This window comes from Chionomys nivalis, chromosome 1, assembly GCF_950005125.1.
Source record: "Chionomys nivalis chromosome 1, mChiNiv1.1, whole genome shotgun sequence".
Classification (NCBI taxonomy): domain Eukaryota; kingdom Metazoa; phylum Chordata; class Mammalia; order Rodentia; family Cricetidae; genus Chionomys; species Chionomys nivalis.
Window position 1 is genome coordinate 30335822 of NC_080086.1, and position 13360 is coordinate 30349181.

The 13360-nt window shown below is 41.5% G+C and overlaps 1 protein-coding gene across 9 annotated transcripts in view; it reads left to right on the plus strand.

Annotated features, from left to right (window-relative positions):
• Nucleotides 1–13360, plus strand: part of Erc1 (ELKS/RAB6-interacting/CAST family member 1) — a 365559-nt gene that overhangs the window by 91082 nt on the left and 261117 nt on the right. For all 9 annotated transcript variants that reach the window (XM_057764045.1, XM_057764072.1, XM_057764063.1 and 6 more), the window contains one exon: nucleotides 1432–1599. In XM_057764045.1, the coding sequence (XP_057620028.1) occupies nucleotides 1432–1599 (168 nt within the window). The remainder of the gene's footprint in view (nucleotides 1–1431; nucleotides 1600–13360) is intronic.

A 13360-nucleotide genomic window follows, 5' to 3' on the forward strand; every position in this document is an offset into this window, starting at 1 on the left:
CAGCCTTGGCTGCATAGTCAGTTTGGGCTGGTCTGGGGCACACAAGACACACACACACTCTCTCTCTCTCTCTCTCTCTCTCTCTCTCTCTCTCTCTCTCTCTCTCTCTCTCACACACACACACACACACACACACACACCACACAAATGCTTAGGAACAATAGAGATATAAGGAAGTTGTTTAAAAGGAAATATTTGTTGGTGTTAAGAGAGAGTTTTGTGGAGCCAGATTGTGGTGGTGCACACCTTTTATCCCAGCACTCATGAGGCACAGGCAGGCAGATCTCTGTGAGTTTAGGCCTGCCAGGTCTATAGAACGAGTTCTAGAACAGCCAGGGCTACACAGAGAAACCCTATCTTGAAAACCCAAAAAAGAAAAGCTTTGTGAAGAGTGCATTGTACTGTTTATGACTGGCCTGTTTAGATGCCACATGTAGATTCTCTCAGGGAGAGCTTATACATTCTTCATTTAAGTCCATGTGTCTGTTTATGTCTATGATGTGGATGTAGTTCATAAACAGTTGACTTTTTTTTTTTTTTTTTTTTAAGAAAACATCTCTCTGATGCCCAAACACTGAAACCAGCCTGTTTTCATGATACAGGGTCTCACTGTACTGTTGGCATGCTTAGAAGTCACAGAGATCCAACAGCTTCTGCCTGTTCTGCGTGGGATAAAGGTTTACACCACCTCATCTAGCCTAGCTTTTTAAGATAAAGCGTTTATAAAACTTTTGCTTGAGAAAGAAAACTAAAGAAGCAACCACTAGGACTTGAATTTACTTTCAGTAGGAATAGGAAATTACTTTCCCCTCATGTTTTACGTTCACACTAGTCCTGCCTGTGACTCATTGTTTTCTGACCAAATGTAGTGGCATTTAGGTGATGAGCGCTGTCTGGTTGGGTTGAACTGCAATTTCTTCCTACATCTTTCCCCAAAGGCAGTGGTTCTCAACCTGAGGGTCACGACCATCGGAAGCTGCAACACTGCTCAGTAACAAAATTACAGTTGTGAATTAGCAATGAAAATAACTTTATGTTTGGGGTCACCACAACATGAGGAACTGTATTAAAGGGTCTCAGTATTAGGAAGGTTGAGAACAACTGGCCTAAGGTATTTCAGAAACTATTTAAAGACAATAAATGAAGATTAGAAATTTCTGTGTTTGAATAAGCTTAGTTTTTGGTAAGGAGCATCTGGTATTAGATGGTGTAAAAGATTAGTATGTCCTGTCTTATTTATTTACTATTTGATGAGCCTAGAACTCGGGGTTGCTAGACAAGTGCTTTACCACTAAAGCACACCCCCACACCTATCATCAAGTCAGTGTTGCATTTACTTTCCTATCTTGTGTCGTAAATCTGCCAGAGGTCCAGTTGTGCGGTAGCTGTGAGATTTCTTTCTTCCTTACAGTGTTGTGTTTTCTTTTCCAGATTGGCCAGGTGAAACAAGAGTTGTCCAGAAAGGACACTGAACTGCTAGCCTTACAAACCAAGCTGGAAACTCTCACGAACCAGTTCTCAGATAGTAAGCAACACATTGAGGTGCTAAAGGAGTCCCTCACTGCTAAGGAACAAAGGGCTGCCATCCTGCAGACTGAGGTAAAGGGTTTTGTGATTTGTGGAATCCAGCCTATTCCTGGTTTCATCTTGTTATATATTTGTTATGTTTAGAGTCAAGTGATCATTTATTGTGCTGAAATAACCATTTTGTTTCTGTTGTTAGATCTAATTAAAACAGGTACTATTACTTTAAATTTTTGTTATTAGGATGTATACCATATCCGTACTTTAAACTGCATTTTGAATTATTCAGATGATAGTTATAAAAATATATCTATCTGATTCATTTAAATTGAAAAGCATTGATTCTTTTTGTCGGAGGAGGTTTATTTCATCTTACAACTCTCAGGTCACAGACCATTTTTGAGGGAGGTGGGGCAGGAGCTCAAGGCAGGAGCTGATTCAGAGGCCATGGAAGAGCTCTGCCTACTGGGTTGCTCCTCAGCCTGAGTCCTTTTTTTTTTTTTAACTTTCTTTTTTATTTATTGTTTGTGTCTTTCACATTATGTATCTTCATCCCAACTCATTTCTCTGTCACTTCACATCTGCCCTCCACTGTTGTAACCTTCCCGCTTACTCCCAAATAAAATGAAATTTAAGAGAACAAAAAGAAGAAAAAAAGAAAAACCAGTTTCATCATGGAAGCTGCAGTATGATCCAGTGAGTCACTCAGTAAACCTTTTGTCCATATATCTTTACTTGAAAGTGTTCATTGCAAAGAGTCTTTGGTCTGGTTCGAGGTCTCTGGTTTCTGCTACACTACCGATCCCGGGCTTAGGCCCTCACTGGAACTTGTCTTGGATGTCCTGTTGTTGCCCAGTGTCGTGGAGATCCTGCAGCTTAGGATCTGCAGGACTGGTCCCTTTATGTGCTCCAGTAGCTCACAGATGGGGTGGATGTTGGAGTGACCTGGGTAGTTGCAGGGTTGGTCAGTCCACCAGCTCTCCTTATCCTCACCACCAGGGTGAGCTCTCCTGCATTACCCTGGCTATTTCACAGGACCAGTTCTCCCGCCTTCACGTCCTCAGGGCCATTCTCCCACACCTACAAGCACAGGGCCAGAGAAGCATTCAATTTTACCCATGGCAAATTATGTATGGCGGTGATCTTGGTTAGTTTGGACTACATGTAAAGTGACATACATATTTACATATGTGTGTGTTTATTTGTGTGCATGTGTTTCCCCAAGCAACTTTCTGTGTGTGTCTGTGTGCGTGTATGTGCATGTGCATGCATTCAAGTGAAGAGGTCAGAAGACAACTCTTGGGAGTTGGTTCTCTCCTGCCACCTTGTGGAATCTAAGAATCTAAGTCATCAAATGTTCATGCTAACACTTATTCCCTATGAGCCATCTTGCCAGGCCTGATGGCATAATTTTTTTGGGCTGAACTTGGATTTATTTAAGGGATTTCAAATATGAAATACTATGGAAAATATCACCTTCATTTATAAAGAGGGTTTGTAACTTGAACATTCATTGCAAAAAATTCAGAAGTCGTTGCCAGTGTCTTGAAGGTCTGCCTCACTACCAGTTTGCTACTGTTAGTTTGGGATGCAAACCAACCATCAAACAGTTAGTTAATCTCAGTGCAAACACGTGGAAGTTTGTCATGGTCTGATAAATAGCATTTCTCCTCTGGCAATCCACTATTCCCTTTGTACCTTGAATAATACCTTCTTAGCTAGGTCTGAACACCTGTTGGCTTGTGATTGGTCTCTTCTACTGCGGCTGGTAGATACAGTATTTATTATCACTCCTGAATGATTTTGTATTTGCCTCTAGCCAGGGTAGGAGTAGCTAAGCCTCCGGGATCTACTGTGGCTGGGAAATACTGTATTTATTATCACTCCTGAATGATTTTATAATCGCCTCTAGCCAGGGTAGGAGTAGCTGAGCCTCAGGGACTCCAATACAGCCATCTCATCCTAACCATTAAGGGTATAAAAGTTTGCTTCCTCATGAATTTGGGGGAATTTATTTATTGTCACTTGCTTTCAAATAATTTTTTTATTTGACATTTGACAACACTTTTTCCCCAATCAGCTTTGTTTTGTTGGAGCCCAATAAAGGCAGTTTGTAGCAGTTCCTTGAAAACTGTCATGTTATATTTTACTCTTAATTGATTTTGTCCTCTTTATTGCAGCTGTTTGATCTCATGTAGAAACCAATGAATTAAACATATGAAAAAGAGCAGGGACAATGGAGGTTTTTAAAATTCCTCTGTATATGTACGTGCAACTTGCATTCATGTGCTGTGTGGAGGCCAGAGGCCAACTTGAGGTATTGTTCCTTAGGTGCCATTTACCTTGTTTATTTGGGCTGGCTACCTTTTCTGCCCTGGAGCTTGCTGGTTAGGCTACGCTGACTGGCCTGCAAGTCCTAGGGATCTTCTTATCTCCTGTTCTTTAGTGTTGACATTACAGGTGCATTTTGGGATTTGGCTCAGGTTCTCACCTTTCACAAGCACTCTACTGAGTAAGATATCTCCCAAGCCCTCGCTTAAAAAAAAATTCTTCAAGGAAAACATTGATCTGGGGAAAGGTCTGTGTGGTATCCCCTCCTCCCATCTTCTAGAATGAAGACTTCTGGTGTTGAGCACTGTATAATATAATTGACATTGCTTCTAAGTATATGTTTCTCTCTTTTAATTTGTTGACCTTTCTAGAGGTGACTAGACTTTAGTAGAAATAATAGTTGAGGGTTGGAATGATGGCTCAGCACTGACTGCTTTTCCGGAGGTCCTGAGTTCAATTCCCAGAAACCAGACGGTGGCTCACAACCATCTGTAATGAGATCTGGTGCCTCCAGGCAAACGTGCAGGCAGAACACTGCATACTAAATCAATCAATCAATCTTAAAAAAATAGTTGAAAGTGGAGGTTTAACTGCATAAGATCAAGCCTGTCAATACGCGCAGAGCAGATGCAGGTGGAGCCCGTGAAGCTCTGCTGCTAGTTGATGGCCGCTGGGAGTGGGAGAGGGTGTGACTGCTGGTAGGTTGTTGATGCTCATGCAGACAGTACTAATTGAACTCAGTGGATTGTTAAAAACTGTGAGTATAGGAGGGTTACATATTCAGGGCACTTCTTGGGAGTGGGAAAGGGGAGTTGGGTTGATATGATCAAGATACATTGTCTATTATGTTTGAAGTTATAATAAAAAGTGCTTTAAAAAAATAGAGGTTGGGGCAATGCCAGGGCATGCCTTTAATCCCAGCACTTGGGAAGTTGTGGCAGGCAGATCTCTGTGAGTCTGAGGTCAGCCTGGCCTACTGAGCGAGTTCTAGGACAGCCAGAGCTACACAGAAAGACCCTGTCTTGAAACCCCCCCCCCCGCAAAAAAGGAGAAAAAAATTAGAGGTTTTGGGTCAGACCTAAGATTGATGCTAACCCTCTGTATTAATTATTATGTGACTGTATATGAGTTGTTTTTTAACCCATTTTTAAGCCTCTATTTCTTCATCTATAAAATAAGGATACTACTGTTTCTAAAGCTGTTTTAGCTAGAATAGATGTTTTATTACATATTCCTTTCCCAAACATGCAAGGACCCTTAAATTTGTAGGCTAAAAATCTTTTTAAATCCCTGGTCTTTTATAACACCTATTTTATTTTTGAGGTAGGGTCTCTCTATGTACCCTGGTGTTTTTGGACCTATCTATGTAGACCAGGCTGGTCTCAGACTCACAGAGCTCCACCTGCCTCTGCCCTTTAAGAGCAGAAATTAATGGTGTGTGCCACTCTATTCGGTTTATAATATTTTCTTTGATATCAGTTGTTTTATTTGCTTCTGCATCAATTGCTTTAGTATAGTATCCCTGTGGCCATAGCACTTAACAGGAACAACATAATAAAGGACAGATTTATTTTGGCTCATGGGTTCAAAGAGTCAGTTCATCATGGTGGGGAAGGCACGGTAGAATCGCTAAGTTAATGGTGGTATGAGCATATATTAAGCCAGGATTCAGAGAGTACAAAGGAACCAGACTCAAGTATCACCTTCAAAGTCCATCTATAGTTACCTTACCAGCCAGGCCTCACCTCAGAAAGGTTTTATAGCCTATCCAAATTCTATCACCAGGTTGGGATGTAGTATTCAAAACATGAGCCATTTCTGACTTAAACTGTTATAGCATTCTACTCCTATTCAATCTCTACCCCACCTCCACCAAAGCCCTTGACCATCTCATAATACAAAGTGCTTTTAATCTAATTTCAAGAGTTCCATAGTCTTAACAGTTTCAGCATTGTTCAAGAATCCCAACTGAGACTCAAAACAATCTCTTAGTTGTTACATCATCCAAGAGCCCTTGAAATATCAAAAAGAAAGGTTTATAAACTAGGTATGGTGGTTTGTATGGCTACTCTTAGTTCTTGAGTGGATGGGCATTAGGATTGTCAGGAGTTCAAGGTCAGTCTAGGCTACACTGGTAAGACTCTGAAAAACAAACAAACAAAACCCTGGGCATCTAGAAATGCCAGAATTCCAAGCTGGTGTCATTTGTATCACCGATGAAGAAGAAACTGATGGAAGTTGAGCTAGGAGAGCTGCCAAGCTGGATATAGATGTGGGATTTTACTTCCAAAGGCTTGGAGTATTTCAGAGAGATTACGACTGGCATCACAACAAGTACATTAACATGAGGAAAGGGAGCATCAATGGGGCTAATGTGATACAGGCTGCCAATATACTTTTCCAACTCCTCAATTTTTTATAAGGAACTCAAACATGAATGATGATGCAAGTACCTCTGAAGAGGAGCCAGTGCGGGGTGGGGAGCGACACTCTGTATTCCGAACTCAACCGCCTGCCTAAAACCCATCTGTGAAGAATTCTGTTAAGACTAAATTTTTTCATATCTTGGTGGACAATTTATGTCCAATAAATGGCGACTGGTCCATGTAAAACAAGCAAGTACTAAATAAATATATACTTCCACTATTCAATGACCCATTTTAAAATGGAGGGATGGGGACATAGAAAGAAGGGATCTAACCAAAACAAGACCAAAACCCAAGAGACAAACATTAAATCCTGTGCTCCATGTCCAACATCTTTAACATGTGGTGATATATTCTGAGCCCAGGTAGGTCTGGAGACTATCACCTTGCACCCCCCATACATAGCCCCTCTCTTGGTCTGACTCCACTTCGTGCATGTAACTTTACTCAACAGATATCCCACATTCCTGACATCTCCAGTGTATTGGCATCTCCATTGCAGCTAAGTTGATTTCAAAGTTTCTACAATACTCAGTCATGGCTTCCCAAAGAGAACCACCCCCTGCCATACATTTCCTGACCTTTCAGGCTTTCTTTCCTAAAATTTTGGTGGGAGCATCATTGACTGTTTGTATCCTGCATGCCTGAAAAACAAGTATTGTATGAGTAATGACAGATTGTGCCAAGTAAGCAGTAATCAAGTTTCACTGGATCATGCCTTCAGTGTTCTTTTGAGTGCCTTGGTAGTTAATACATTTACTCAGGCAGCTCTGTGTAAATAAAGCATCCTTGATGTACCACTACTTTTTTGTTGTTATTGTTGTTGTTGTTTGGTTTGGTTTTTTCGAGACAAGGTTTCTCTGTAGTTTTGATGCCTGTCATGGAATTAGCTCTTGTAGACCAGGCTTGCCTCGAACTCACAGAGATCCGCCTGCCTCTGCCTCCCGAGTACTAGGATTAAAGGCTTGTGCCACCACCGCCCAGCTTGATGCATACATTTTAAAGGAAGATTTTCAAATGCATTTTCTGTTTTACTCTTTGAAGCCTTTGATAGGTGCAGTGTCGAAAAGTCCTGAAATGCATTTAAGGTCCCTTTACTGTTGTCTTGGTGCATATCACTTGGCTTCTTTTTAATGGTGCTATCTCCTCAGCAAATAACTCTTTGCCACCTTAAACATGCTCCTTTTCTACCAAAGTGTATGTTTTTCACATTTTCTGCTTTGCATTTTGGTCCCAATTCTCATTGTAAACCTGGCTAAAAGTAGCTAGCAAATTTTGTCCAGATTAGTACTAGTTTTGAATCTGGCCTCCATCAAAATTTCAGCTTCCTGACAAAGTATAGGCAATTTTTTTTTCCAGGAATGTAGTGCAAATGTTTTTTAGTTCAATTCTATAGTGTGGCTGTTTAAATGAAAAAAAAAATGTACCCTCTAGGTTCATGTGTTTGAACACTTGGGCTACAGTTTGTGATGCTGTTTGGGGAGGTTATGGAACCTTGTGGAGGAAGTATGCCACTGAGGGCAGGCTTTGTGGTTTTATGGTCTGATCCCACTTCCTATTCTTTCTCTCTGCTTCCTGTGTATGGATGCAATATGATTTCTGTTTCCTGATTGCTAGGATGCATTGCTTGACTGCCATACTTTCCCTGTCAGGATAGACAGTAATCTCTTTGGAATCTTAAGCTAAAATAAGCACTTTTCCTCTATGTTGCTTCTGGTCTGGAAAAAAATTATAACAGCAACAGGAAAGTAACTAATACGTGTACAGTCTGTGCTCTTGTTTAAAGCCTGATGAGCACAGTCTCTAGTTCTGGCCTCCCAGGCTCCAGCTAGACTGACTCCTCACTAGTCTCTCTCTGCTTGTAGTGTTCTGGGGCTTTTCCTGGTCTGCATCTCCAAACCTTTGTAAATTCTTCCCACCAGTTCAAAAGCCCCATGAGCCCTATGGTCAGATGTGTGATAGGAACAGCCCTAGTTCTCAGAACCATTGTGCCACTATCACAGTTACTGGTAGAATTGATGTGAAAGGAGGAAAGAAGCCATGATGGCAAGGCACACCAGGACCGCTCTCCATAGAGGCTGTTCACATGAGAGTGGGCTGGGTATCAGTGGTCATTACAGTGTGCAGATGCTTGTCCCTACAGGTCTGTTTCTCTTCTCTGTATCTTACCTCCGAAAGATTACACAGACTTGCCAAGTAGCACCACCAGCTGGGGCATAAACAGGCAGCATCAAACCATAATAAACTAGAGAACAATTGTTCAAATACATTAGTCTATGTGGAACATTGCTCATGGAAACCAGCACACTATGGAATAGCATCAAAGGCCATTTTGTTACATTCCAGCAAAGAATTTGTCTATGCTTTGTGAGGATCCTGAAATTTTGATTGAGGCTATGAGTTAGGCAAGATGCCAATTTTTGTCACTTTTATAGAGGATGTTTAAATGAATTAATAATATGCTATTTTTGTTTGACACACCATCTTATTCACTGATACACTGTATTATCAGTAATTCTTCTATTGTATGTCTACTTCCTGTTCCTAAATCATGGTGCTATGTCTATCATTGGATTTATTTTTTAGATGTTACCTCAATGTGTAGAAGGAGCTGCGGGCTACGTCCCTGCTGCCCAGCTCCTGGCCGCCTGGCTAGCTTATGCCCTGAAATAACAACGCACAAACTGTATTCATATAAACACTGCCTGGCCCATTATATCTAGCCTCTTAATGGCTAATTCTCACATCTTGATTAACCCATTTTTAATAATCTGTGTAGCACCACGAAGTGGTGTCTTACCGGGAAAGATTCAGCATGTCTGACCTGGCGGCTGGCTCTGTAGCGTCTGCCCTGGAGAGGAGAGGCATGGCATCTGGCTCACTTCCCTTCTTCCCAGCATTCTGTTCTGTCTACTCCACCTACCTAATTTTCTGACCTATCAGGCCAAGCAGTTTTCTTTATTGATTAACCAATGAAACAACAGATTGACAAATGACTTTCCCACATCATCAATGTATGGAGCAGAACTGATTTTATTGATCATCAGTTCCTGCCTGACTAATTTGTCTATTCTTGGAGGGAGGCATGTGGATTGAGAAATTGCAGGTAGAAATAATAGAGACACGAAATAGACATAGGATAGATTCAGAGGGACTGTCAGTAAATACTGCAGCCTTGAGTTTAATTTTTTCATAGTCCTTTTGTACCCCAAGCTAAAAGGGAGGGCAAAAAAGACTTTTTTTTTTTTTTTTTTTTTTTTTTATCATGATACAAGGAGCAAGAGCTAAAACACTGGGGAGCAAAACATCTAGTAGCTACACCTTAGGCCAAAACATTTTGTTGTTTGACCTTGAAGGAGCAATGATAGGCCTGGAACTCTCTGACTTTATGTCAAGATGGAAAAATTCATAAATTGAAGTAATGCAGATCTTAACTGCATCAAAGAAGTAGTCCCCCCTTCAAGAAAATGTATATTAGACTTATTTTTTAATTGTTTTTATTTATTTATTTATTTTATTCTTTTTTAATTAACATTTCCACTTGCTCCCCGTTTCCCATTTCCCTCCCCTCCTCCCAAATATTGCCACCTCCCCCTACTCCCCTCCCCCTATCCCCACTCCTCTTCTCCTCCCCCCACACAATTCCCCCTCCCTCTCGATACTGAGGAGCAGTCCAAATTCCCTGCCCTGCGGGAAGACGAAGGTCTTCTATCTACGTCCAGGAAGGTGAGCGTCTAAACAGGCTAAGCTCCCACAAAGCCAGTTCATGTATTAGGATCAAAACCTAGTGCCATTGTCCTTGGCTTCTCATCAGCCTTCATTGTCCGCCATGCTCAGAGAGTCCAGTTTCAACCCATGCTTATTCAGTCCCAGTCCAGCTGGCCTTGGTGGGCTCCCAATAAATCAGTTCCACTGTCACAGTGGGTGGGTGCATCCCTCGTGGTCCTGATTTCCTTGCTCATGTTCTCCCTCCTTCTGCTCCTCATTTGGACCTTAAGAGCTCAGACCGTTGCTCCAAATTGAGTCTCTGTCTCTACCTCGATCCATCGCCAGATGAAGGTTCTAAGGTGATATGTAAGATATTCATCAGTATAGGATAGGGTCATTTCAGGTTCCCTCTCCTCAGTTGCCCAAGGTACCAGCTGGGGACATCTCCCTGGACACCTGCGAACCCCTCTAGAGTCAAGTCTTTTGCCAACCCTAAGATGGCTCCCTTAGTTAGGATATATACTTCGCTGCTCCCGTATCCACCCTTCCTATATCCCAACCATCCCAATCCCCCAAGCTCCTCCCATCCTCCCCTTCTCACGTTTCTCATCCCATTTCCCCTTTGCCCCATGCCACCTCCCCCGCAAGATCCCAGTTTTTGCCCTGCAATCTTGTCTACTTCCCCTCTCCAGGCGGATGACTATACGATTTTCTTTGGGTTCATTTTCTTATTTAGCTTCTCTAGGATCACAAATTATATGCTCAATGTCCTTTATTTATGGCTAGAAACCGATTATGAGTGAGTACATCCCATGTTCCTCTTTTTGGGTCTGGGATACCTCACTCAGGATAGTGTTTTCTATTTCCATCCATTTGCACGCAAAATTCGAGAAGTCATTGTTTTTTACCGCTGAGTAATACTCTAATATGTATATATTCCACACTTTCTTCATCCATTCCTCCATTGAAGGGCATCTAGGTTGTTTCCAGGTTCTGGCTATTACAAACAATGCTGCTATGAACATAGTTGAACAGATACTTTTGTCATATGATAGGACATCTCTTGGGTATATTCCCAAGAGTGGTATTACTGGATCTTGGGGTAGGTTGATCCCAAATTTCCTGATAAATCGCCACACTGATTTCCAAAGTGGTTGCACAAGTTTGCATTCCCACCAGCAATGAATGCAATCCCCATTAAAATCCCATCAAAATTCTTCACAGATCTTGAGAGGACAATAATCAACTTTATATGGAGAAACAAAAAACCCAGGATAGCCAAAACAATCTTACATAATAAAGGATCGTCTGGAGGCATTACCATCCCTGACTTCAAACTCTATTACAGAGCTTCAGTATTGAAAACAGCTTGGTATTGGCATAAAAACAGAGAAGTCGATCAATGGAACCGAGTAGAAGACCCTGATTTTAACCCACAAACATACGAACACCTAATTTTTGATAAAGGATCTAAAAGTATTCAATGGAAAAAAGAGAGCATCTTTAACAGGTGCTGGCAGAACTGGTTGGCAACCTGTAGAAGAATGAAAATAGATCCATATCTATCGCCATGCACAAAACTCAAGTCCAAATGGATTAAAGACATCAATATTAGTCTGAACACACTGAACCTGATAGAAGAAAAAGTGGGAAGTACTTTACAACATATGGGTACAGGAGATCACTTCCTACGTTTATCCCCAGCAGCACAGACATTAAGGACAACATTGAATAAGTGGGACCTCCTGAAACTGAGTAGCTTCTGTAAAGCAAAGGACACTGTCACTAAGACAAAAAGGCAACCCACTGACTGGGAGAAGATCTTCACCAACCCTGCAACAGACAAAGGTCTGATCTCCAAAATATATAAAGAACTCAAGAAACTAGACTTTAAAATGCTAATTAACCCAATAAAAAAATGGGGCACTAAACTGAACAGAGAATTCTCAACAAGAAATTCAAATGGCCAAAAGACACTTAAGGTCATGCTCAACCTCCTTAGCGATAAGGGAAATGCAAATCAAATCAACTTTGAGATACCATCTTACACCTGTCAGAATGGCTAAAATCAAAAACACCAATGATAGCCTTTGCTGGAGAGGTTGTGGAGAAAGGGGCACACTCATCCATTTATTAGACTTATTTATAGGTAGTGCTATCATCTACACTTAGTGACAGTGGAAGGAAGTGGCTCTTTTTTCATGGATGTCCACAGAGTTAGCATCCAGTCCAAAGTAAAGAACTCCTGTAGCTCTAGGACTTCAAGTGCTGGAGCTGAGATACAATACTTGGTTTGACAACCCACCTTTGGCTTACCACCCGGTGCCTCTTTAAAGATTTTTTAATGTGTGTATATACACATGTGTGCATGAACACATGTAGACCAGAGGGTAACACTGGGTGTCTCAGTTGCTTTCCTGTTGTTGATTATAATAAAGCAGCCCCACACTCGCTCAGAATGGAGTATAATAAGGGTCTCTTTATTTGGGGGTAGACTCACAGATCAGCAGTCCTCTGTGTGAGCAGGGAACAGGAATTGAATCTGACAGCCAAGGGGCTGCACATGTTTACATCTGTGTGTATAGTGCATATGGCCATGCTCAGAGTGGACCAGTATCTATAGGCTGAAGGAGTTCCCACAGGACCTCCCCTTTTGTCTAAATAAAAGAGTTCTAAGCCTAATACAAAACTATATACAGTAAGAATAAATATGAAGTATGAATATCAGAATTACAACCAGCATAAACAATATCAAGCAAGAAATATCACTTTCTACCTGACTTTTTGAGACATGGTGGTTGAATGAGAATGGCCCCCATGACCTCCTGTGTTTGAATGCTTGGGCTGGGGACATAGCTCTGTGGAAAGCTTTGTTAGCATAACACACCCATGTAGAGAATGAGAATGCAGTGTGTAAGTGTGGAACTCTTAGTACAGTATTTGCTTTTTGTTCCTTTTTTTTTTTCTTTTTCTCAAGACAGGGTTTCTTTGTGTAGCCCTGGCTGTCCTGGAAGTCACTCTGTAAACCACGCTGGCCTTGAACTCACAGAAATCCACCTACCTCTTCCTCCCGAGTGCTGGGATCAAAGTCATAAGCCACCACCTCCTGGCGCACAGTACTCACTTTATCTGATTGAAGACAGGAAAAGGTACTGAGTGAGCTAGAAACATGATAGTATGGAGACAGGGGAGCAGAAGGCAGAGTTAAGACAGAGAATGAGAAAGTTGGTGTATTAGTTGCTTTTCTTGTAACTGTGACCAACTAAACAAAAGCACTTACCGAAGAAAGGATTTGTTTTGGTTCCTGGTGTAAAGGGTATAGTGCAGGAAAGATGGTGATTGGAGCTGCTAGGTCCATGGTATTAATAGTG